Source organism: Typopeltis vanoorti, chromosome 14 (genome assembly GCF_054136105.1).
Source record: "Typopeltis vanoorti isolate ZY-2024b chromosome 14, IOZ_Tvanoo_1.0, whole genome shotgun sequence".
In the NCBI taxonomy this organism is placed as follows: Eukaryota; Metazoa; Arthropoda; class Arachnida; order Uropygi; family Thelyphonidae; genus Typopeltis; species Typopeltis vanoorti.
The window spans coordinates 5701093-5727784 of record NC_143562.1 but is presented as its reverse complement, the minus strand read 5'-3'; the positions used below and the strand labels follow the sequence as shown (position 1 = coordinate 5727784).

Below are 26692 nucleotides of genomic sequence, written 5' to 3'. Positions count from 1 at the left end.
GCGCATATTCTACCCACAGAACCTTTCTCCCTAAGAGTTAACTATAAACAGGACTGTAGATAATCCAGAATCTTAAATCTAATATAACTTTATCTAATAAAAATATATATAATTTTTATATTTTCACTAGAGGTCATGCCAGTAGAATAACCGTCGATCAGATCATTGTTTCTTTAACATACTGTGTGAAATGTAACTCAGCTTGTCCTTGTATATACTCCAGATGATGACCTTAATATGAAGGTCGAAATGTCGGCAAATTAAAATAGTTATTTATAACAGGGTTGTAAAGTCCATAATTTCTCTAAAACGAATGCTGATCACCATATAACACTAAAAGAAAGGATGTTGGTTTTAGTGTTTTGGTTAATTTCCCTCTTATTCCATATAAATTTATTCAGCTGGCTTTCCACCATACCAGTTTTGTTTATTTTGTTGTCTATTTCCAGATTTAACTTGCCATTCTCACTAAAAACTGTGATATTTTACTTGTTCTGTAGATTCTATTGAGAATGCAGCTGAAGTTCTCCATATAAAAGGCTGCGGGATGTTTGTGATTGTGAAAATACTAGTGGTGGTGGTAGATGACATTGGTGTAGTTGTGAGTCGTTGTTGGTGGATTGAGTGGTGGAGATGGAGAGTTGTAGTGCTCTCTCTCGATGAGTCTATGACTCCCTGGAAGTGTCATGTAATAATAATATTATTCCTTCCTGGTTCATAGTCGTCGTCTTCGTTTTTTTTTTTTTTTTTGCTGATTTTCATACCAAATTTGTTAGATGTTATGCAGTTTAATTAAAGAACTTGGAGACTTACACAGGATGTGTATAAGACTACAAAATCATCTTCATAAAGCAATGAGCTAAGTTTGATAACTCCAATTTTAATATCAATTTAATGCCACTTTCTTTTATAAAGTGATCCATATAGATGATGAATAAGAGTGGTGATAATGTGCATCCCTTGTTTTACTCCTGATTTTACATCAAACCATCTCCCTGTATTTCCTTCATTTCTGACTGCTGACTTACAACTTAATATAAACTATGTATTGCTCTGTATAATGTTCCATTTACCCCATATAATTGTAAATAAGTATTATTAACTGAAATTAATCTCAGTTACTTAATTTGAACAGTAATTTGATCAGATGTTATAGATATAGAAAGAAGTAATGAGCATTATACAAATTATCTAAAATGCAAGCTGGATGAGGGACAGTCATATTGACACTGGAAATGTAATAACTGAAATAACTATTTCCTGTATATTAGGTAAAATGTGCATCTTCAGAAAGACATAAATAAGTTAGAAAGACTAAAGCTAGAAACCAGAACAATACTTAGTTCTAAAATAAGCCAACTAATGAACAATTATTAGATTGTCCATTAGATGACAAACCATCAAATGCCCATTAGATGTTTTAGGATTTTAGGACCAAAAGAGCTCAATTTGTCCTTTGGGTTCTTTTGATAATTGAGCTGATGATCTGAGGAAGAAAATTTCCCCAGATTTAAGTCAGTTTTATACATCCAGAGCTGTTAGAAGTGTTGGGATAGTTTTTTTTTTTTTTTTTTTTTAACCAAGACAAGAAGTCTTTTGTATACATGTACTCATATGGATTTCTATGAAGTGAAGTGTCATATTTCTACAAAATTTTGAGACAGATATCCAAGCATGTTGTGCAAGATCTGAGCATCCATATTGATGAATACCAGCTTATCTTTATTCTCATATTAATTTATCATATTAATTTAATTATATTAATCATATTAATTTATCATAAAGATTAATTTATCATATTAATCTTTATGTTCAGAAATCTTCTATATTCACTGTCTTGTCAGTCTGGCTGTAGTAAAGTTGCATGGTAGACCAAGAAGATTCAGTCATTATAACTGATCTTTAAGGAAGTAGATAAGGGATACTAATTTTTTACATGTTGTAAAGTTAGTCACCAGAGTATATTTTTTGCTAAATAATTCAGTTGTGTTGGGAGGTAGAAAGTAGCTTAACAAGGTCAAGGGTCTCTGTAAAGGTATATTAATGAAAAGTGAGGTGATATCAAAACTGACCATGATGTCGGAATCTGTCAGAGATAGATTTTTCTGTTAATGTTTTAAAGTGCAAACAGTTTTTAAAAAATGAGGAAGAGTTGCCTAAAAGGGAGGAAAGTGATTTATTTGCTTTATGTACAATTTCTTCTCTGTGTAGAATTTGAATGCATAAAAAAGGCTTATGTGTTGTTTTTTATTTATAATGCTTAACAGTATAAACAACATGAAGAGGGAAAAAATATTTATTACACTTATTGGCAAAGGCTAATAATTAAATAAATTTTTATTCACACAGTTGTAAAGTTTATGTCCATAAATCTTAAACCAATAAAAGCATCAACAAGGGAGGAAGAAGCAACCAAACAGAAACTCTGCAAATCAATTGATTGTCTTGTCAAATTGCAAAAAAAAAAAAAAAAGTTTATATAAAAATGATTAAAGGTGAGATATCTTCAAGGAAGAGCAGCATCGTTAACAAGGTACTACCAGAATAATGTTATAGAGCTTTAAAAAAGAACTTTTGAAAGTACTGAATTATATTCACTGCTCAGCATTTTACTCATGATTCAGCAGATTATTTCATACCAACGCAAACAATGTTCAGCAAAATATACGAAGTTTGGCTTTTGTTATAATGTTAGGGCTGTCGCCAGATTAGATCACACCCTGAGACAAACAATTAAATATCGCCCTTGATGGATTATAAGACAAAAATATAAGAAAATCTCCAAATGCTATTTTGTTTTTATTACAAGAGAAACATTAATGCAAAACGATTACATAATAATATTAATTAAATGTTTGCTCAATGGAGATATCGCATAATAAAACTCTTTATAAGCTCTTCTAAATTTAAATTATAAGCTTTGTCTGTCTCTATCGATATAGTTGCTAGACCAACCAATCTTTCTTGGGTCATTGCTGTTCGCAAATAATTTTTAATCGGTTTAAGCTTGGAAAAACTTCTTTCAGCACTTGCTACGCTAACAGGAATTGTTAGTGTAGCAATGCCGCCTACCGCAATATGGCTGAATGAGTGCCCTTATTAAGCCGCGCCGTGAGGTAGGCTGCTCTATGCTACACCCTGTCGACGGTACTGTATAATGTTATTTCAGTCACACCAGATGTGATTGAATGTATCTTATAAGTATCTTGGAAATTTTGCGAGATGTCTTTCATTTACTAGCAGAATCTGTCATACTGAATTTTAATCTATTATGAACGCATGTATTAGGCATGACGCTATTACTATTACATATGGGCACCTCAATAGAGTCTGTAGACTCATCATGAGAGGTTCATTACATAAACATTAACTATCAATACCTGCCATATTTTGCCTTGAAATCATTCACCAGGTACACACAAGTTTCTCTGACAATCCATTCCAGTCATTCACCACTCTCCAAGCAAAAATGTCTAGTCCTCATGCCTTTGCTAATCACACTCTTACTCAATTTCAATGAATGAGCTCTAGTTTTCCTCACCTTATGTACTTACTGAAATATTTCCTTGACATCAATCCTATACTTACTGTCATCTTCTGTCGGAGACAGGTTGAGTCTTCCATGTTTCCATAATAACCTCCAGGAGTCTCGGTTTCTTGAGTGGCTAGTGAGCTGTCTATATGTTTGTAATCCAGAGTTGACCTTTATTAATGTTATCCATTTAGTTCTTGGTCTTCCTTTTTTTCTTTTTTATTTTAATCTTGCATACAGAGCAAGGTTGGGGCCTTTTTGATGGCATTCTTTCGATATGTCCATACCATTGAAATTGTCTTCATTTGATCCTATAAACTACTCTGGAAGGGTTCGTAATTTTCTGACCAGGTATCAGACCTTGAGATGGAATTATATTAATTATGCTGATGGGTCTTTCTTAGAATAATATAGCATTAATCTTACAATATGATTTTGAGATTTTCAATATTTCTTAGTGTGTGTGTGTGCGTGTGCGCGCACATATAACAAATATAAAATTTTATTATATTGTTAAAAGATTTATTCATATAATTGGATTATTGTTTTTTTGTGCAGTATGCCCATGGCGGAAAATGGAGCAGTAACATTAAATGAAATCCTGAAAGTAAAAGGAACAGGTTTAGCAGAAGCAGAAATATGGGCACTTATGCAAAAAACTGTAGAAAATATTCAAGAACTTTTTCTTGTTGGTATGTTGTACTGTTAATATTATTAGTATTGTTTTGGAAAGTACAAAAAAAAAAAAAAAAGGAATATTTAATAGGCATGATATAAGAAATGAAGTTTCTTTTCTTTTATTATCACTTATATGAAAATGCATGTTATGCTACATCTCATACATCTCGACAGCTGTTTTTTACTTCATAGATTTTTAGACACAGGTCATATGAAATAATTTATTTTGAAAAGTTTTATTTTTGATATTAAGCATATGTTAATTGGAAAAAAACGACTGCAGCATTATGTAAATTGCTAATTTGGAAAGCATTTTAACAAATTACTGAATTGTGTTCAGTTATTCGAAATCATCTAAAATCTAACATTTCAAAGGCTCTTAATTGGTTTTCTGTTGATTAATGCCATAATGTATATAATTGTTTATCCACTTTGGAGATATTAATAAGATCTGCAATTTTATATAGAAGTGCTTTATTATAAATATTTTAATTAAAATTATTATATTTTTCTCAGATAGCCTGCACATATAATGCTTTGAAAACTGAATAACTTCATTTCAGAAGTATAATGTATATTTTTATAATATCTTTCATTGCATTAAAAAAAAAATCACCAAATCGAATATTACTTTCCACACTGAGTCTGGTGACTTGGTGGAAATCCATTGATAACAGATATTATTTAATACATGAGTATTTCTATTTTCATGACTAAAAATATATGTGGATCAGATGCATTTGACTTCAGGAACTGAAAATGCCTATATTTCTTCCAATGTTTTTTTTTCCCTCATCATATGAGATTTCAAAATTCTTTGTGAACCGTATATTCTCTTTTTTAAGGTGAAGCTCACAAAAATGGAATTCCCAAATACCTCATTAGTTTTGGAAGTTTACAGTGCACACCTATTGGAAGGGTGGCAATTAGTAGTTGTTCACTTGAAGCTGTTAGAGGAACTGAGTACTGGTGTTCTGACATGGAACTGGCAGGATATGATGCAAGTGACCTAGATATAGAAAAGGTTAGTTATTTCCTATGAGTGAATTACCGATGCTGAATGAGTCATATTTTGTGCAAACTGCATTGTTCAGTGGGATGAGTTTTCATTATGAACAATAAAACGTTATATGAAAAATTTCCTCCCATAAAATTTAAGAAAAGTTCATTTTCATAAGATTTATAGGAAAATTATTTAAAATAATTTGTGTTTATGAATTTTAAGAATCAATGCACTTAAAGTAAATAATTATTAATTCATAGAAAGAAGAATGCAAAGGAAGTTAAAATATAAAAATGAAATGCTGAGTTTATATTCACTGTCAATCCAAACTCTTCCCTTTTAGTTTACTTAATTCAAGTTAAATTAAGCAAACTAAATTTATTACTATTTAAGCATTTAAGTTTTTGTGCATCAGATGTACAAATGATATTAAACATGTAAACCATGTTTAATATCATTCAACAAAAATTGAATTGCCTATACATATACAGAAATAATTTAACATTAATTCTTAAAAAGTTAACTTCCAGCTGTTTGAATAATAAATCAGTAAATATTAGTTATCAGGAATCAGTACTGTTATTAATATTATTTTTATGTTAATATAGCATATCATTATATGATTTTGAAATAAATTATTAGTGTAATTATAATTGCTTTTTTTTTAAAAAAAAAAAAACTTTTTTTTTCCCTAGGAGGATTTAATTTTTAGAAATACTTTTTTAAGTAGGATTATATTGGAATTTCTTCTCTCACTCTTTGCCAGGCACTTATAATAGAAATACAGCCCACACTTTGGCAGTGAGTCACACTAGTTTAAAAATAGTTCCTGTTTCTCATTCAGGTTTCACTTGTCACTTCAGGATAGTGGGCTTAACCATTGCTCATGTGTTTATTTAGATATGGGAGGTTGGTTTTGACTCACTGCGAATAGATGAAATGATCGACCTGAAGCACTTTTTTTGACATGAAATATTTATTCATTTTCAGATGTACATCTATACCTTAGGACAAACACTACAATTTGCTTTGGATTACTGTATGCTTGAAAAAGAAAAAAAGGTGAGAATTCATATTTAAATTTCCATTACCTCTTGCCTCTCTATTATATGAACTACTACGTTTTTTTCTGAAATGTAGCTTTAAAGAAATTGAAAATGTTTACATCATTTTATTTACAAATGTATTAATGGATGATCACAGATGTAAACTGATTGATTATTGATTGATTCATGCAGTTGAGCTCTTTATTTTCACAATAAAGTATTATGGCCACTGAAATATATGTTTAAACCAAAATATGGACAATGATTAGTTCTGTTTTTGTAGCTTCATATATTTGAAGCAACTTGGATTTTTTTAACCATTTTGTTTTTCTTCCTTCATATTCCTTTTTTTTTTTTTTTTGCATTTTATGGATTGCAGCCAAGTGTGATCTGTTCCACCATCATACTCTTTCTTTTATGTTCCTTCCCCCCCATTTTGTTTACTGTCACTAAGCTACATTATTTAATCATGAGAATTCTGATAGTGAAAGCTTATTCAGATTCTCGATGCAGTTATTTTTTGCTAGAGCAGATACTATTATCACAAACTCACTTGCTGTTAAGAATACTGAAATGTCCCAACTAATGCCTAATACATACAAAGCTATGTTAAAAGAAATTCACTATTATTATTATTTGTGACACCTCCAAGGAGTCCAAAGACTCATCGCGGGAGGACACCTACTATACAACTGTCTCCACCACTACACCGAACCTCTACTACCAATCAACGCCACCTACCGCCTACCACCACTAGTATTTTTTGTCTGTAAATTGCGTGTGTTCTGAAGGGCCAATTTGTCTGTGTGCTGGATGAAAATCCCTAGTTTCTGAGAGAAAAAACCCTGCTACCTCCGTATGAGATCGGCTCACTCACCTTCGATTGAAAAAGTCCACGTAAAGATTCCTCCCATCAAGACGAGAATCGAACTTAGGCCTATTCCAATCAAAGGGCACAATGTACCGTCGTTCTTCCAATTGCGCTATGGAGGCATTAAACTATAGACAACTATCCAACTATGACAAAGTTTTCCTATCATATCGCTGATTTTGCTCTTGTAAGTGCCAACTATATCAACATTGTATCTCATTTGTAATGTATGCTACTGGAAGTTATTGGTGTTGATAATTAACCCTTTAACTGCTGACTTTATATTCTACTGTCATTGTCCCATGTACTGAATTAATTTTGCAAAAAATTTATAAATAAAATCAATTAAAATTCTTACTGATGTAAGAAGTCCGGACAGCATCATACATTCTTGATATACACTTGTTCACTCACAAAAATAGCAATAATAGTGTTTTATAAAATTTGCATAATCAAGGGGATGTCCACTTGATTATGCAAATTACACACATTAATTTATGAAGATACACAATTAATAAATTATAATCTGAAGTACACAATTCACTTAACACGGACAATTCTTCTCCCGACTCGTTTGTTGTTAACAATTCATCAATTTGATCATCAGTAAGATAACATGGATATTTCTGGTAGATGCCATATTGTGACATCTCAGAAATCTCTGTAGTCACGTGGTTTATGCATATGCATATTATTATTATTCGTGACACCTTCAAGGAGTTCGAAGACTCATCATGGGAGGACGCCTACTGTACAACTCTGTCTCCACCCGAACCTCTACTACCAATCATCCACATTAACGCCATCTACTGCCCTCCACCACAACTAGTATTTTTTGTCTGTAAATTGCGTGTGTTCTGAAGGGCCGATTTGTCTGTCTGCGGGCTGAAAAACCCAAGTTTCCGGGAGAAAAAACCCTGCTACCTCCGTATGAGATCAGCTAACTCACCTTCAATTGAAAAAGTCCACATATAAAGATTCCTCCCATCACGACGAGAATCGAACTTAGGCCTTTTCCAATCGAAGGGCGCAATGTTCTGTCGTTCTTCCAATTGTGCTATGGAGACACTTAATATGATTAGTTGTGCCAGTTCAAATTTTTCTCTTTAGATGTCATACAAGGACAGAAACCCAAGTCAAATAAACTTCAATTGGTTGGCAACAGATGGAGGAACCTACCTGCAAAGTTTGAATATCTTATGACGATTCTTTCCATACTAAAAAATTGTCTGAATATGGGAGACGCACCAACTGTTCAAATCGAGTTAACTCAACCGTAGCAGTTAAAGGGTTAATATGTCATCCTAGTTTTAAACAGTGTTTGTTTAATTATGCTGTTCATTATTATTTTTGCAAATTTTATTTAAATAGTTTTAATGGAGCATGTGTACTAGACATGTTTAAAAACTTTCACAGCTTATTCATGTAAAAATATGTAGAATTTTATTCAAAAATTCCAATAAATTTCAACCAATGTTACATGGACATTATCAGGGAGACAGACCCATAACTACATTCAGAACGTGAATCACAATAATGAGTCATAAAGCATGCATACTAGCTCGTGTCTCAGTTGTAGCTGAATTATATACACCTCCACTATTAGAGTTCAAAGGATGAATTGTAAAAAGTCGTGTAAATAAAAAATAATTTAAAATTATACCTTAAAAAAAAACTACAAAAAAAAAAACATTATGACCAATTAATCGTAATCACTTCCCAAAACATAGAGATTGGCATCCAGCCTGAGTGGTTAAGGTTCAGATGATTTTGTAGCATTTCACATGTTTCAAGGAACAGATTATCAAATTTGAATTTTCAGGATGGAAGAATCTTTGTCAAGTTCCAAAGCTTGTGAATAGCATGCAAAGTAAAGCCAGTCTATTGAAAATAGTGAAGATGATATGAGCAGAGTACCTGGTAAGGAAAGAAGTGAAAACAGGATAAGAAGGCAGACAGTTTCTGAGCTGTTATTTTATGCTCGATCCATACACGAGAGGTTGGTTGGTCAACCTATAGCATGTTAATACTGTGTATGGGAAGAGAATTGGGAAAGGAGGAACTTGCTCAGATTGGATTTGAAGGCCTGTACATTGTATTCCTTTGGAAACACATGGAAGGGAGGCACTAGAATACAGCTGTAGGAATAAAGGAGGAGGAGGAAGAGAAATTTGTTCAATGGGAGTTTCTGTGAAGGGATGTTGGATGGTAGCTGTATGTGTTTCAATGGATTTGGTTACTAGAGAGAAAGGGGGGGGTTATTGATGTGATAGTTCTAATGAACATTTATCATGGAAATGTTTATAGAAGATGCATGCAGTAGATACAAGATGCCAGTGTGAGAGTGGTTGAAGTGAGTTGTAAGAGACAGTCTGACTACTCTCTTCTGTATTGTGTTTGAGTATATTTAGGGAGCTCTTAGGGGCATCTCCCCAAATGTGCGAGCAGTACTTGATGGATGGGTGAATTTGTATAGAGTCAATAGCTGTTTGTAGGTAAAGTAACTTAAACGAAAGAGGAATCCTAATTTTTTGGATGCCAAGGAGGCAATGGTTGTAATATGTTTATGCCAAGAGAGTTTTGATGTCAAGGTAATTCCAAGGAGAGAGTCTCTCTTTCCTAGAGATTTCAGTGTTGTCAAACTTGTTACAATGCTACTGCATCATTTGTAATCCTCTGAGAGTGATTATTGCACAAATTAGTCCTTGGATGCAGATATGACTTCACCTGTTCCTTTCAAGTGTTTCTTTAAATTTGGGAATAGGAAATAGTCAGATGGGGCAAAGTCTAGTGAATAGGGTGGGTGAGGTAGACATTGAAAGTGCAGGTTGTATATTGTCTGTTGGGTTTCATGAGCAGTGTGAGTAGGTGCATTGTCCTGCAAAAGCAACCTTCCTGCACTCAGTTTCCCACAGCATTTTTTCTTCAGTTCCTTCAGAGCTCTTGAATATGCTGCTGTTGTAACAGTTTCACCTTTTTTGAGGTACTTAGTAAGGATTACACCATCCATATCCCAAAAGTTAATGGCAAGAACCTTCCCTGCTGACTTTTGGATTTGGAACTTCTCTGGCTGTGGAGAACCTTTGTATCTCCACTTGATTATTGTTGGAACTCTGGGTCATAGTGATGAAGTCATGATTCATCAACAGTCACAATATGAGCCAAAAAATTTGCACCCAATTTCTCAAAATGACTCAAAATCCCTTGAGACAACAGCACATGTTCTCTCATTTGGTTGACATTCAAACATTTGGAGACCCACTTTGCCGAGAGCTTCTTCATGTTCAGATGTTGGTGAATAATGATCCCAATTCATTCCCTGGATATATTCCAAGTTTTTGCAATGTTTTTGGCTGGTATTCATCTATCATCAAGGATCATGGCTTGCACTGCATCAATGTTTTCAGGTGTGATTGCTGTGGAAGGTCTTAGGGTAACATCTGTTGCCCAATTTTAAACTTAGCCATCCATCTGGCAACTGTTGGATATCTGGGACATACTCTCCTAAAGTCTCACATAAAGGTTGGTTAATCTCAGTTGTCAGCAAAACTTGATGGCCTCCACCTCTGTCTTCAAATATCTTCAAAACCTGTACCATGCCTTCTTATATATCCTAAAAGAAAAAGAGCAAATTATTACAATTTGATGAAACATGAGGGTTAAAAGGTTTTGAGATATGTTCTTTCTTGTGGTTATATCAGTTACTTTATTATCATTTTTGTTCTAGGTGTTTATTATTATTATTATGTGACACCTCCAGGGAGTCCAAGGGACTTATCGAGGGAGGGTACCTACTCTACAACTCTGTCTCCACCACTCACTCCAACTACAATGAACTGCAACTACCATCATCTACACCAATGACATCTATTGCCCACTACCACTGTTATTTTTACAGATAATCACAAACATTCATGCCTATGGTGGGATTTGAACCTGCAGCCTTTTGGATGGAGATCAGAGCCAGCCTGGTTGGCCGGTCAGAACTTTTCAGCCCCCCCCCCCTTGTGTATTGATTCTTACAATGATAGTGCTCTTCTTCAGTTTCATTGAGTTCAAGATTATTTACTATCTGACTTTTTATTCTTTACCTTGGTTCCCTGGAAAAAATAGTAGCAGTAGTAGTAACTTTTTTTTAACCAGGCATGACATTTGAATACATCGTACCATCATATTTGTATCTAGTTTAAGGCCATTTACAGAATATTACTTGGTTGGCTAAGTCCCAGATTACTAGTCCATCTTTGTTCATTTTCTGGATACCCCATGTTCCTTATAGGCTATGTGAAGATTTATTTATCTTACTTGAACCTTTAAACAACACTAGTATTCCATTAATTCAAGATATATTTAATAATGTAATAATGTTAAAAAATTACTGTAATTCCTAAAACAGATATTTTTGTTTTGAGGATATTTTAGCATTAATAACTACAAATAGTACCATCATCATCATCAAATTCCTGCCATGTACCCTCAAGGGGTGTACAGGATATGACAGTACTATATGAAAAAATTACATCATTACTAACTAAAAATACAAAATACAAAATAAAAAATGATGGTACAACATGACAAATAGTACCAGTAATTAGAATATGAAGATTTTTAGAAACATTGATTTTTTAAACATTAGACTTTTTCATTACTGTATTAAACTTTTTCAGCCATCCAAAAACACAAGTCTGTCCATCAGAAATATCCTCCAATCTATGCATCAGAAAGATCCTGAACTAAGAATAACTCTCATTGATATTATGCAGGTAAATATATTGGAATTTCTCTGCTAATATTATAACAAAATGAATTTATTAAGAAGTTCTTAAGATCTTGCATTAAATTTTAAGATTCACAACTTGAATGATTATGTTAAGTATAGTATATATATATATATATATATATATATATATATATATATATATATATTAAATTTTAAGATTCTGGAAGTGAATATGTAAAGTATAATTTTGTGTGTGTGTGTATCATTTAAAATTAAATGTTTAAAGTGAAGATATGAACTTCGAACCGACATTCACGATGGAATGCCAGATTATAAATGCATTTTTCAGTATACGTGCATCTTTTACTTCATCTTGTTTTCTTCTACTCTTTTAAATACTAAGTTTAGAAACACTGAATATTCTAAGATCTCATACAGTTTTCAATCCTCTTGCAGATGTCAAACACAATACATTGGTGTCCAAACCTAAGAATGACTGTTATTTCTGAAGATTACAACTGCAAATTCAGATGAATTGGCTTGTGGCAATTTGTATAATTGACGATTTCGAGTAGAAAGCAGGTACACATTTCAAATTTTTTTTGAATTGCGTGCAAAGGAGGAGTCACATGATAGCACTCAACAGGATAAATGGCAAAAGGCTAAGTGAATTGTGTTCGAAGGAAGCTCTTTTTCGTGAAGGAATAAAGTTGCAAACTTGGATGTCTTGTATCAAAGACATCATCTAGATGGTTTAACACAGGTAAGAATTATTGGAAAGCTTGAAGAAGGCTGCAGAATTTTCTGATATTGTCAGAATTTGTAATCTGACATAGCATTGTGTCCATCTTGGCTCTGGGCAGCATTTCAAACCAATGGAATGTGTTCCAAACATTTCCAGACATTTGCTGTTATATCAAAAATCTGTCATAAAGACAGATTTTTGATATAACAGCAAAACACAATCGAAGCACCAGGGCAGGTCAGGTTGCTAGACAGTTCCATTCAAGTAAAAGTATGCAGATATATAGACAAATGTGGCAAAATGTCTGCAACAAATAGGCCTATGTGCCCAAAGGCCTGTAATCTGTGTCTCTTTATCCACAGCTCATTGTAGAGTATGTTTTCAGTGGTGTTGTATCCATAAAAATTGGACAAGCAATGGGTTAATGTACTCTCTACAGATGAATCATTAGACTAGATTACATTTTTTTACTCATTCTTTGCTATTTAATCTACTACTTGCAGAAGTTTTGTCTGTTTGCATTCCTTTCTTTTGATGAAATTTAATCAGATCATTTATACACTGAGTTGTCATTTCGACCTCCTAATGTCTCACTTTATCAGATGCTATCTGAATGCCAATCCCCCCCCCACCACACACAGATGCAAAATGAAGATTGAATGTTATATACTTTGCTGAACTTTAATCATCCCCCCCCCTTCATAAACCCATACATGAGAGGTTGTCCACCCTTACTGCTGCACACATATTAATGCTGCAAGAAATGACACCCCAGCATTGCCACCTGAAGACAGGTTTGGAGTAGAAAAAAAAAACATTTGCATATCAATGAAATGTACAAGACAGAGGTTGTTCAAAAGGACAGCATTAAAGAGAATTAACAAGACAGAAATCGTTTTCTGAGCTAAATCTAAATTGCAAAGGAATTGAACAGCTGCTGCATATAATTTAACAAATTTAGAGGAGAGTGAGGAAATACTGATACATTAATTCCTCACTAGTATTCTGTGATTACTCTATACTGTGATTACCAGTAACCGTGGAATATTTATAGGAAATGCAAACAACATAAATTGATCATCTGTGCAAAAGAGAGTGGAACAAGTCAGTGATTGCTCTTTTTTTGTATAGAGTCAAGTCTTTATACAGAGCCCCTTAGAGGTACCACCTAAAATATGAGAGTAGTAGTAGTTTATGAATTTGTGATTTTTGCAGAGTTAATTATTGTGTATAGGTAAAGTAAGATCTGAATGAAAAGAAAATTTCTTGTCTGCTAAGGAGGTGAATTTATGCAGTCTAGCCATAAATACTGTTACAATCAGTAACAGTATTTATGGCTAGATTGCATAAATTCACCTTCTTCATAAATTCACCAACCACATGCATATAGCAGCACTCAATGCTTGAACTGCCCCCTTTCATCTTCATGCATGTGCAAAGTCTGTGAGGCCATGTATCGATGAAGGTACACACACATCCAGTGGAAATGCTACCACTGCTTGTTCCAAATTGTGGTCAGAGCTTGAGATAGTAGCCTGCAAGAAATGACACCCCAGCATTGCCACCTGAAGGCAGATTCTGGAAGTCCTGATTCAAATCAGGACTTCCAGATGGCGGTCGGGAAAATTCACCTCCAACCACTGTTGTGTGGTCCTTGTCTTGTGTGCAGGAGCTGAGTCCTGTTCCAGAAGATCCACTGCCTGCTGTGAAACAAGGTATTGTTCTGGGGCCATACTACAGGTTCCAGTACAGTCTCTTGATATACTTTGCATGTTTTGACTCTTCTTGTATATCAAGAGACTGTACTGGAACCTGTAGTATGGCCCCAGAACTTGGATACCCCTGATATGTCAACCTCTCCACACACACCACCACCACCAAACTATCACTGATGCAGGGTGATGACCTCTCTGAATCCTGGTTGTTGTGACACATTGCGTGTGACCATCCAGGGCATATACCCAATCGTTTTGGCAGTTAAATGACTCTTCACTGGTGAAAATCTTCTCATCTGTGAAGAGGATATCTCTGTGTCTGTTTTTTGCATACCGCTGGAGGAGTGTTTTTGATTTTATCACCCTCTGCCACATAAGTTGTGGTGTTAGGAAGTGTCTAGTAGAATGACGATAGGCTCTCATGCCCAGATCATCAGTTAGTACATGTGATATCACTTTCTGTGTTATCACAGGAGACATATCCTCACAAGCTGTTGCCTCCTAATGCAGCATGATTGACCTGTTCTTTGGCAGTCATATACACCTTCTGTATTGTTATAATGGTTAATAGTCCGACAAACATTCTACTGATTCCGAGTGCTTTTAGCATGTTGAAAATAACAGATGGCTGCATCCCAACCTTGTGAAGTGCTACTACAGCCACATGGTTGTTATAATAACTAATATTTAAGGAATTGACAGCGTATACTGGAAATATAGATTAAATAAACTTTAATATACACTTTCCGATATTTCGGCGAACGTTACGTTGCCATCTTCTTGGGAACTTACTAAAAATTTCCTCCCGATATCTCAGCCCTATTTCAGTTTACAATGAACTCAGGCTATTTCGTTTGGAAGGAAAAATTCTACAAACAGATAGAGGGGACAGCCACGGGTTCACCACTTTCCCCACCCTTGGCCAACTTCTTCATGGAGATGTTTGAAGAGAAAGCCTTAAACTCAGCCCCACAAAAACCTACCATATGGCTTCGCTATGTTGATGATGTTTTCGCTATTTGGCCACATGGCCCGGATTCACTCCTCTCCTTCCTAACACACTTGAACAACCAACACCCTAGAATCAAATTCACCCTGGAAAAAGAGGAAAACAATAACCTCCCCTTCCTAGACACACTAGTCACCCGCCAACCTGATGGAACCTTGGTTTTCTCAGTTTATAGAAAACCCACCCATACAGGCAGATACATTCACCAACAATCCCACCACCCTCCCTCACAACAATATGGAGTTATTAAAACATTCAACAGGGCAAAAATAATCTGTTCTAATAATCAAGCCCTAATCACTGAACTAAATCACATCCGTGACACTTTCTCAGCCAACGGCTACCCCCTCCAAAAAATCCAAAAAATACTTAACCCAGTTATCCACAACCCACCACCCCCTTCCCTTCACAAAAAAGATTACTCTAAATCCATCATTATCCCCTACATCAGAGGCACCTCAGAAAAAATCAATAAAATCTTAAAAAAACATGACTTGACCACTTGTTACAGACCACATAGAAAACTGGCATCCCTTATCTGCTCCACCAAAGACCAACCACTTCCCCTAGACCTACCTGGTGTATACCAGGTCCCTTGCAGCTGTAAACTGTCCTACTTTGGCCAAACAGGCAGGACAGCAAATATCAGAATCTCAGAACACAAGGATTACATCCGATTTCACCAGTACAGCCACTCTGGGCTTGCAGAGCACGCTCTGGATACTCGCCACAGAATAAGATGGAAGAAAGCCACAGTAATACACCGCAGCAAGTTCAAGTATGAAAGACTATTCATGGAATCAGCCTCGGCCCTTAGGAACATGCCAAACCTCAACAAATTTGGATGCATGAAACTGCCCCAAATTTGGGAAACTTTTATCAAAAGAACTTCAGCCCAAAGGCCAAGAACTACCAATATAGCCCGCCAGGGGGCACCATCAGGACTTTAGGAAAACGCTAGCGTCCTAGCCTCAGTCTCATTTGTTGTATTAGTACTTGTGTGCACGTGTCTTTTTAGTAAGTTCCCAAGAAGATGGCAACGTATAACGTTCGCCGAAATATCGGAAAGTGTATATTAAAGTTTATTTAATCTATATTTCCAGTATACGCTGTCAATTCCTTAAATATTAGTTATTATGTCTAACCAGCGTATAAGCCTCTCAACAAGAATAATGGTTGTTATAATTTCCCCCACCACATGTTACCCTGTACAGCTAGACCTCTCTCTCTTTCTCTACTGATAAATATGCAATTGTTGGCTGAGCACTCTGCCACTAATGAAAACAGGCTCATGCAATTGTGTGGGCAATGCGGAGCGGGAGTGCAGAAGTTGTAACAGTATGTGTGGCAAGAGTAGGTATAATTTGTTTATGCCAAGAAAGACTGGAGGCTATAGTTGTCACAGTATTGGAAAAAAAGAAAAGAGGTTGTTTAAGAGCGAAATTTCATGAAGACTGGAGTAGTGTCTTGTTAAACAAGGTCTCCACTGTTTTCATCAGGGAGCCAGGGTAAACAGTGAGAAGTTAACTATTAGAATAAGCTTCACAAAACCAAAATCAGGAGTAGAATTGAGATTGACACCATCAAAGTACAAGGCATCAATGGAAAGGAAGTGGAACTGGCTGAAGAATTGGAGATGAACAAGCCAATGTAACAAAAATAGGCAAGATTCTTCTCAATAATAAATATATGATGTTATATTTAGGCATTAACAATAAGTATAAACTCATAGCTAAACTTGAGGATAATTTTCTTGAATGGCAAGCAGTATCAAATGAAGTGATCTGGGCAAACATCAAAGTGGACAATTTGATAATGAGACTTATTTGTGTCTCTTGTTCCAGATGGATCTGCTAAAGAAAAAGTGAATGTTTTTCAATGATTAGAGATGACAGCTGACACAAAGAGAAAAAGGAAAAGTTGATTCTTGTTGGATATCCAAAAAAAGGACAGTAGGAAATGAATATCACTTATATAAAAAATGTTTTGGGAAAATTTGAAGAAAGGCTCATAGCTAATAATAATGGGAAGTACTTATTGGATTTCTGTTCATGATATGAACTAGTCATTACTAATTATTGTCATTGGCCATTTTCTGTCCCTTGCTGGATGAAGGCCTTCCTTCAAAGTACTCCATTCTCTCCTGTATTGAGCTTTTCTATGCTACTTAGTTCCAACCATCTCTTTAATCTCAACCTTGAACTGTCTTCTTGGTCTTCCTATAGCTCTCTCTCTCTCTCTCTGGGATACCATTCAAATATCAACTTTGTCCGTTCTTGCACTATGACATATCCATTTCCATTATTATAATTACTACGGGCTACTCCATGGAGTCTTTATACTCATCGAGAGAGGCCCTAAACATCATACCAAGCACTATCCAACATTTGTGCAGTATCTATCATACTTTGCCTTGAACCCATTCACAATTCACAGTCATGGCACCCACAACAGACTCTGGCAACTTAGTCCACTCATTCACCACTCTCCAAACAAACAAACAACAAAAAAAAAACATGAACCAGGTACGGTTTTATCTAGCTAGCTATCACACATCGCCTATTCACAGACACAACCCTAACTGCACAACTCGGAAGTTTTTGCCTGCTGCATTTCTGCCTTGGGCCAGTTTGCTTCTTGTTAGTCAACTTGGTAACTCTGAGAGCTCCCTCCAAGTCATCATATCGATGCTGTGCTTAATGTGGACATCGGATTGAAACAGAAACATTGTGAAACAGGACTCCAGTCCTCAAACCAACCACCCAGTTGAAGCTTCCAAGCAGCTAGTTTATAGGAGACCACTACATCTCTCAGCATTTGGACCTTTTAATTGCCTATATAGTGTCTCTCACCCTTGTCTAGGCTCTTACTCAAGTAGTGCACTTTCTATGTTGAATAACAATACTACCAAGCAGTGATTTTTTCCATTTTTTTTTGGGTGGTTCTAAATTTGTGAGTCAATTTTTAGTCAGAGTCCACCTTTCGCTTTCATATGTCATGACTGGAAGTATACAACTCTGTCATTACTGATACCATGTTCCAACGTAAATATGTGCACAAATTCACATGGAGAGAATGCTAGTTCATGGCGAGGGAAGCGATCAAAGAAGTTGAGCAGTTTGAAGTGAATTGAACTATCAAATATAAAAATTGTATTGGAAAAAAAATGAAAAATATGAAGATAGGAGATCTTAGAAACTTACTGGTGAACTCTGAAGAACACATTAATTGATTCAGTCAGGGAAGTATGCAGTTGTCTGCAAGGATAGAAAAATCAGAATTCCATGAGTAAGTTAAAGAAGCAGTCATGGAAATGAAGAAAGCATGTCAAAAGTTCTTAGAAAGTAAATCAGCATGTGCTCTGAGAGAATACAGAGAAAAATGTAAGAAATCAAAAATGTTTGTAAAAGCAGTTAAACAAAACTAATTGGAAGAATTTGGTAAGAATATAGAAGATAAATATCAGGGGAAATGGCAAAATGTTCAGGAGGCTATTGAAAAAGCTTAGAAATAGAGAAAAGAGTACTGTAAATGAGATTGGGGATGATAAAGATTAAATAAAAACTTAAGATTATTTTAGATGTCAAAGCAATTACTTTTAAAGATTACTAAATCAAACAACTGATAGAAGAGTGGCAAGGCAGCTGGAGTAGAGATATTTGACCAGAAATGCTCAAATATGCAGGGGATATAAAAGTTTTACATTTGTTGCACTGCATAATTCAGAAGGCATAGTCTGAAGATTGAATTCTGAATGATTGGAGTAAAGCTCATACTACCCATCAGTAAAAAGGGAAACAAAACAATGTGAATCTAGATTGCACAGGAATTTCCTTACTGCTTTTCCAGGTAAGAATTATGCAAACCTTTTGAGAAGAGGCCAAGAAAAATTGGAGAAAGACATTATATCAAGCAATATATAGTCTATATCTGTGTGGTAAGTCAGCATTTAGAATTGAAAGCGGTATGATGTTAATCAGCTGTGAGACAAGGGTGCATATTATCTCCACTGTTATTCATCTGAAGGAAAGTGGCAGCCTGGTATCCAATTTTGATATCAGATGGGTAGTATGAACTCTATCACAATCATCCAGAATTCAATCTTCATACTATGCCTTCTGAATTATGCAGTACAACAAATGTAAAACTTTTATATCCCCTGCATATTTGAGCATTTTTGGTCAAATATCACTACTCCAGATGCCATGCCACTCTTCTATCCTTCAGTTTTCATGTCATTTTTATCATCCCCATTCCCACTTACAGTACTCTTAGTTCTTTATGCAGATGATATGTTATACTCTTCAATAAATTCAATACAAGTCTGCAGGATTCCCTAACTAGATCGAATAACTGCTGTAATAAATTTGGTATGAAAATCATCAATAAGAAGACAGACTATGAAAATAATTGGAAACACAGAAAACATCAGCTGAATGGGGAAAAAATATAGAACTAGTAAAACATTTTAACTATTTAAACACATTTTTGGTAAAGAGGGTAAATTAAATATAAAAATAGATAACCAAGTTACAAAGCTAGTAAGATAGGAAGTCAACTGAAAAAATTTATATGAATTAAGAGAGAAATTAGTCAAAACACTAAACAGGTTGTGTACAAGACAGTGTTCAAACCAATTTTAATTTATGCCTCTGAGAGCTGAATTAGAACTCAAACAATTGATCAAAGACTAGAGACTACAGATATGAGACTTCTAAGAAAGATTAGGACAGTTTTGTCCTAATCTTTAGGACAAAACAGGAATTTGTTGTTAGAGCGGCAGGAAAAAGACCCAGAGAAAGACCAAGATCTAAGTGTATTGATATAGTAAGAAGTGTCTTAGAAAACTGATATATAAGCTCTAATGATATTGGGGTCTTGGCAGATAACAGGTTAATTTGGAGTAAAATTATCAGTAGGAAGTTAGTAATGATTTAAACTTTTTATGTAATACTATGATGATATCCTATACACCCCCACATCAGGAATTTCATAATGATGATATTAAAACAGGATTAAATTTTGTTTTTTCAGAGACTTCTATAAATGGAGAATGTATTCACGGTCTGATAAATATGCCACAAGACTTGGACAATTTAAGTTTTAATCTCTTTTATGTTTCATGTGCATTATAGTACATTTCTTCAGAGGTCAAAATAAAAACTATGGTGATAATATGTGGACTGCATTTTGTAAGAAGCAGTGTTAACTAATCACATGTGTACATCATTTGCATTATACATTGCATAGAATGTCAGAGATTTTCATATACTAAGTTTTTGATGAAAGATGACCAAACCTGATGCAGCATAATGCTATGTTTCTTGTTAGAGTCATTAGGATTTTTTAACATTTCTAATGACCTCTAATTGATATAAAAAAGAAATTTTAATCAGTATAGGTTTCTGTATGATTTCATAATACTGATTTGTCTGGTTATTGATTATGTTCTTCAAGTCATGATATTTTTTTCCTCCATGTCCACTGTCCACATGCATATCTCTGCTCACCAGTCTGTCCAATAAAGCAAATTCTACATGAACAAATAATCTCGTATACTCCTAGTTTTTTTGAGTGGTGAATAGGGAAGTTTTGTTGAGGGTATTTAGTTTCTAGACATCTGTTACATTTCAGAATTTATAGAACTGCAAAGATACACAAACAAGACATAGTACTGTGGTTTATAGTGGATGTTAGATATTTGTCCATCTCTCTTCTCTAAATATCTTGCCCAGCTGGTAACCCTGCTTATAGACGAGACAGACACGTAAAGAACTGCACACCTTGTTGAAAAAAAGTAGAATGTTATAATAGAATCCTCTTATTAGCAGGCTTGGACATCATCAACTTGTTTAATATTCCTCAAACAGAAACAATTGGACTATTACATGGACTGTTTCCATGAGACACTGTGACATTATTTGAACACTGTATCAACAAGATGGTCTTCAGTTACCTGTGAGCATGAGGGAAGACCTAGCAGTGGACTTGTCACTATCTGAGCTTTTAGCCAACTCATTTATGGAGTCATAAAAAGCATGTCCTGTGTATGGGGGTTGTTATGAATCATCATCATAAGATTTCTAATATGTATCCTCAGGGAGTGTACAGGATATTATGATAGTACTAGGTGAAACATTTACATTATGACTTACTTTCGATTGAGAATTTTCCTCCAAATTAATCTGTTATCTATCAAGACTCCAATATTATCGGATCTTATATGTCTGTCTTCTAAGGCACTTTTACTGTATTAACTCATTAACATCTTGTCTTCCCTGGGTCTTTTTCCTACCAATTGCCTAAGAACACTTGTTTTGCTAATCTTTCCTCTCCCATTCTATTTAAGCTACTATACCACCTGAGATTATATCTGCTAACAAATTTCTGAATGCTAACAATGTCAAGTTCTTTCCTAATATCCTCGTTTCTAATATGACATTGCCATTGATGCCATCTGTTCGCACCTCTAGTCTTTCTCAGGACTCATATCTGTGGTCTCTAGTCTTTGGTCAAGTGTTTTTTTTTCTAACCCAGTTCTCAGATCCATTAGTTAAAATTGGTTTGAACACTGTATTGCATACAGATAATTTAGTGTTTCGACTAATTTCTCTCTCTTATTCCATATAAATTTATTCAGTTGACTTCCTACCATATTAGCTTTGCTAATTATGTTGTCTATTTTTATATTCAATTTGCCATCTTCACTAAAAATTGTGCCTAAATAGTTGAAATGTTTTACTTCTATAGATTCTCCATTCGTGATACAGTTGATGTTTTCAATGTCTTATTGATGATTTTTATACCAAATTTTTCACAACATTTATTCAATTTAGTCTGGTATCTTGCAGACTTGTAATGGATTTATTTAAAAGTATAACATGATCTGCATGAAGTAAAGAGCTAAGATTAGCATCTTCAGTTTTCATATCAGGTTTAATACCACTTTACTTCATAATGCGATTCACATAGATGAAGAATAATGCTGGGAATAATGTGCACCTTTTTCTCACACCTGATTTAACATCAAACCATCTGCTTAACTCCTCTCCAATTCTAATGGCTGACTTATGCCTCAAATATAGACTAATTATTTCTTGATATAATGTCCTATGTACACCATATAACTATTGTTTTGAACAGCTTTTCTCTTGGTACCTTGTCATATGCCTTTTCCAGATCTACAAAACTCAAATACAGATCCTAGTTATATTCCCGTGATTTCTCAACTATTTCTTTTAAAGTGAAAATCTGATCAAGACAACTTCTATTTGGACTATCCTGCTTTTTCTTTGCAAAGCTTCTCTTCCTCAATTTTTTTCATTTCTCCAGTATATCTTACCAGGAACACTGTAGGGAAATACCTTTTTAATTCTCACATTCAGTTTTATTTCCTGTTTTATAGATGGGCACCATGAATTCTTTACTAAAAATCATTTGGAATTTGGCCCTCTGACCAGGCATTCTGCATTTCAGGTTTTTGATGACTTTCTTCACGTATTGATATGTATTCCTGGTTGCCTTCCTGTTGAGTGTTTTCTGCAATCATGCTATCAATGCTTGTTTCATTTAGCAGTCATTCTAGATGTCTGGAGTAAATACTCCAGACATTTAGAATATCTTTATCTTCTGTTTTCTGGTCATCTTGATCATCTATGATTTCTTTTATTCTTTCCTCAATTTCTGTGCTTTTTCAATGTCTTCAGAATATTTTGTCACCTTCCTGATTTTTATTTTCAATATTCTTACCAGTTTCCCCATGACTTTCATTTAACTAGTTTTACACATTGCTTTGCTTTCTTACATTTTTCTCTGTATTCTCTAAAAGCACAAGTTGACTTGCTAATAACTTTCTATATGCTTTGTTCTTTTCCTTGACCTCCTCTTTACCTTTCTCAGTCCCCCTTGGAGTTCTGATTTTCTATCCTTGCAGACAACCTCACCACATGCCTCTCGGGTTGAATCAATTATGACCTTAACTTTGGCTATGCAATATGGGTTATGTATTTATCTCATAGCCTGTCTTGGCAAAACTGGACTTTGCCTAGTTTACAGCATGTTTATCCCTGCATAAAGTTCATGTTTACAGCATTATTCCTGCATAAAGTTCACTGTCAATTTGGAAAACAACAGATACCTGCTGCCTTTTTTAGACATTCTCCAGAAGGTCTGAACAAAATAAATTAGCTATTCAGTCTATAGAGAAAACACACACACACACACACACACACACACACACACACACACACACACACACACACACACACACGAGGATATCTTGCCGCAAACTCTTCATCTATCATGGAAAAATTGGTATTGCAAAAACCATGTGAGGCAAGGTATGTAATATTTCTGGGGGCAGGGGGGTGGGAATTGTTTCATAATGTGATCCATATAGATAATGAATAAAAGTGGAGATAATGGGCCTCCTTGTCTTGCACCTGATTTTACATTACACCATCCATTTACATTTCCTTCAATTCTAACTGCTGACTTACAACTTAAATATAGACTATGTATTGCTCTGTATAATGTTCCATTTACTCTATATAATTGTAATGTTTTGAAAAACTTTTCTCTAGACAACTTGCCATGTGCCTTTTCCAGATATCCAAAGTTTAAGTACAAATCCTTGTCATATACCATGATTTCTCAACTATTTGTCATAAAGTGAAAATCTCATCTTTGTTGTTTGTTGTCTTTCATCAAAAATCTAGTACATGCACAGATTATCGCGAAGATGCTGCACATCACATTACTAGTCTTCAGAATACAATGTGAAGTTCATGTGCACAGTACCATTGCCATTGGCTTGCTTGTTGCAAAACTCAGTCATTGTAATATCAGTTGTTGTTTTATTTCACTCTCAAGAAGTGTACTATAATGCACATGAAACTACTAGAGATTAAAACTTAAATTGTTCTATAGTCTCTCTCTGTCTCACTCACACACACACACACACACACACACACACACACACACACACACACACACACATATTAGACCTACACTTTGAACAGGGATTGTGTTTTACTCATCATTTTAAGGGACAGTCCCTGTTGTTATGGCAAGGTTCTTCTAGTCCTTTCTATCTTCAGCTTTTCTCTTTATTTTCTTATAACTTCCAGTTGTACATCATCAAATAGTATGTATCTGGAATAAATTAAAGATGCCAAGAAATTATATTCTTGGTTTCATCCCCTATCCAAGTGTAAGCAAACAAATGTATATGGAAATATGACTTCTGCATTACTTCAGCCTTCGTATCATTTCTGGGTCTGGCTCCCACTGATGAGACTTTAATAAAGGTTGAAACCAGCCTGAGTAGTGGTCCTTTCCATAATGTAGCATTATACATGTTCGTAAGGATATGTACATTGCATTATGGGATACTAAGGCAATTGATATGAAGTCATTAGCCTCTGTATACAAGTAGTCCAGTCATGAAGTTACTTCATGCACAAACGTTTTATGTTTGCTTCCACTTGGATAAAGGATTTAAAACCAAGAATATAATTTCTCGGCATCTTTATGCTATTTTTTTGAATTGTTCTTACATTATATTTTCTTCTGTCGTTTTTGATTTCTTTTCTAACTTTTGCATTTTGACAAATTCTGTATTGCCTGTCTGTATTTCCCTAAGTTTTTTCCATAAGTTTTTCTCTGTTTGCTGATAATGATTTTCTTAAATTTTTTGTAACTTTTATTATTGTTGAAGCTATTTCCTCAATTCTGACATTGACTCTAACCCAGATGGGATGTATCTGTGAGGAACACCATGGTAAGGAAATTAACCATTTCTACTTATAATGTTACAACTTTGAGAGAAAGGAAAGAAAAAGAAGAAACACTATGTAATGACATTGAAATAAATAAATTGGAATATACTTGGACTTTCTGAAACTAGAATAGAAGCAAAAAATTACTGAAACAAGTATATTTTACACACTGCTGGATAGTGAAGGAGGGAGATTATAGTCAAGGAGGAGTTGGAATTATGATCCATAAAAGATGGAAAAATAACATTCCTTGATTTAAACCAATGTTCTAGAGAATATACATCTTCTAGATCAAAAATCAATAAGCATTTGATTTGAGTGTAATACAAATGTATACACCTACCTGTATTTGTTCAGATGAAGAAACTGAAAATTTCCATGAGGATTTCTCTGATAGTCATAGATAATATGTCATTAGAAAATTGGAAAACTAGATGACCAAATCTGTACTCAGTAGTCCATATATGGAATAATCAGAGCCTGATACATTGAAACCAGAATCTCTTTACATCCATATCCTCTGCATCTTTGACAGAATTTGTGTGTGGTCCTCACAATTTTGGTAGTATGTCCTCAAAATTTTAGATCCTTATCCACCATTACCCCAAGATCTTCACCTCCAGCAATATATCCCCACCTAGAGTAAATTCTACATCCTATCTTTGATTCCAAATTTTAAAACATGGTGATATATTATCAAGTCCCAAAGCCTTATTAATATCAAGTTTGTTTAATTCTCCATATACCTCTTTCTCACTCACAGTCAGTCTCTCCTCATCATCCACTGCTCTCAAACTCTCCATGATGTCACATTCACAATAATGAAAGACTTTTAGACTATTCATATTTGGTCTTTATATACTGAAATAAACACGAAAATTTATTCCGATTATAAGACCATCGGTTTAATACACATGTACAAGAATGTCGACTAGTTTCACTAGCACACTGTCTAGCTTTGTCAAGACTAAAAAGGTGAAAGAAAATAATAAATGAAAAAAAAATGAAAGAATACAATAAGCTGTTAACAATGGTTAGACAACCAAATTTGACAGCTCTCGTGACAATGTATGCATGAAGCGAGATGCTTCAGTCATTATTGTGAATACGCATTACCTAGTTTTTGGCGTACTGTAGTTCCTCTATACTTAATGAATTAATCAGATTTTTTCCATGTATCTTTCAATACTGCTCCTTGATTTCTGTTCAGATTATTACCTGTTCGTAAGACCACTGCTGCTTCTTTGAAAATTTGACATCTGTAATCATCCTTTATATATGGCATTGAGGCATCCATGCACTTGTGGACTTTCCTACATAGGCCAAACTTCAAAAAGCCTGGAAATTAGACAAAAAGAACATGTTGGAGATGTAAATCACAACAGATCAGACACATCAGGTTTGGTGCATCACTTCTCAACTTTTAACCACGCAATAGATTGGGAAAACAGCTCATTGCCATATATAGAGGATGATTACACATGCCGAATTTTAAAAGAAGCAGCAGTGGTCCTATGAACAGGTAATAACTTGAACAGAAATCAAGGAGCAGTATTGAAAGATGGAAAAATCTGATTACAGGGGGTCCTTGAGT

At 34.7% G+C, this 26692-nt stretch overlaps 1 protein-coding gene and 1 non-coding gene across 2 annotated transcripts in view; one reads left to right on the top strand and one right to left on the bottom strand.

The window, feature by feature from the left end:
• Positions 1–26692, top strand: part of LOC150099138 (tyrosine-protein phosphatase non-receptor type 13-like) — a 470034-nt gene that overhangs the window by 6056 nt on the left and 437286 nt on the right. The window contains exons 2-5 of the mRNA XM_090403679.1: positions 4091–4224; positions 5056–5234; positions 6204–6275; positions 11798–11893. Of these exons, the coding sequence (XP_090259805.1) occupies positions 4092–4224; positions 5056–5234; positions 6204–6275; positions 11798–11893 (480 nt within the window). The 5' untranslated portion in view covers position 4091. The remainder of the gene's footprint in view (positions 1–4090; positions 4225–5055; positions 5235–6203; positions 6276–11797; positions 11894–26692) is intronic.
• On the bottom strand, positions 17836–18134 carry LOC150099139 (signal recognition particle RNA). The gene has a single exon (XR_016549427.1).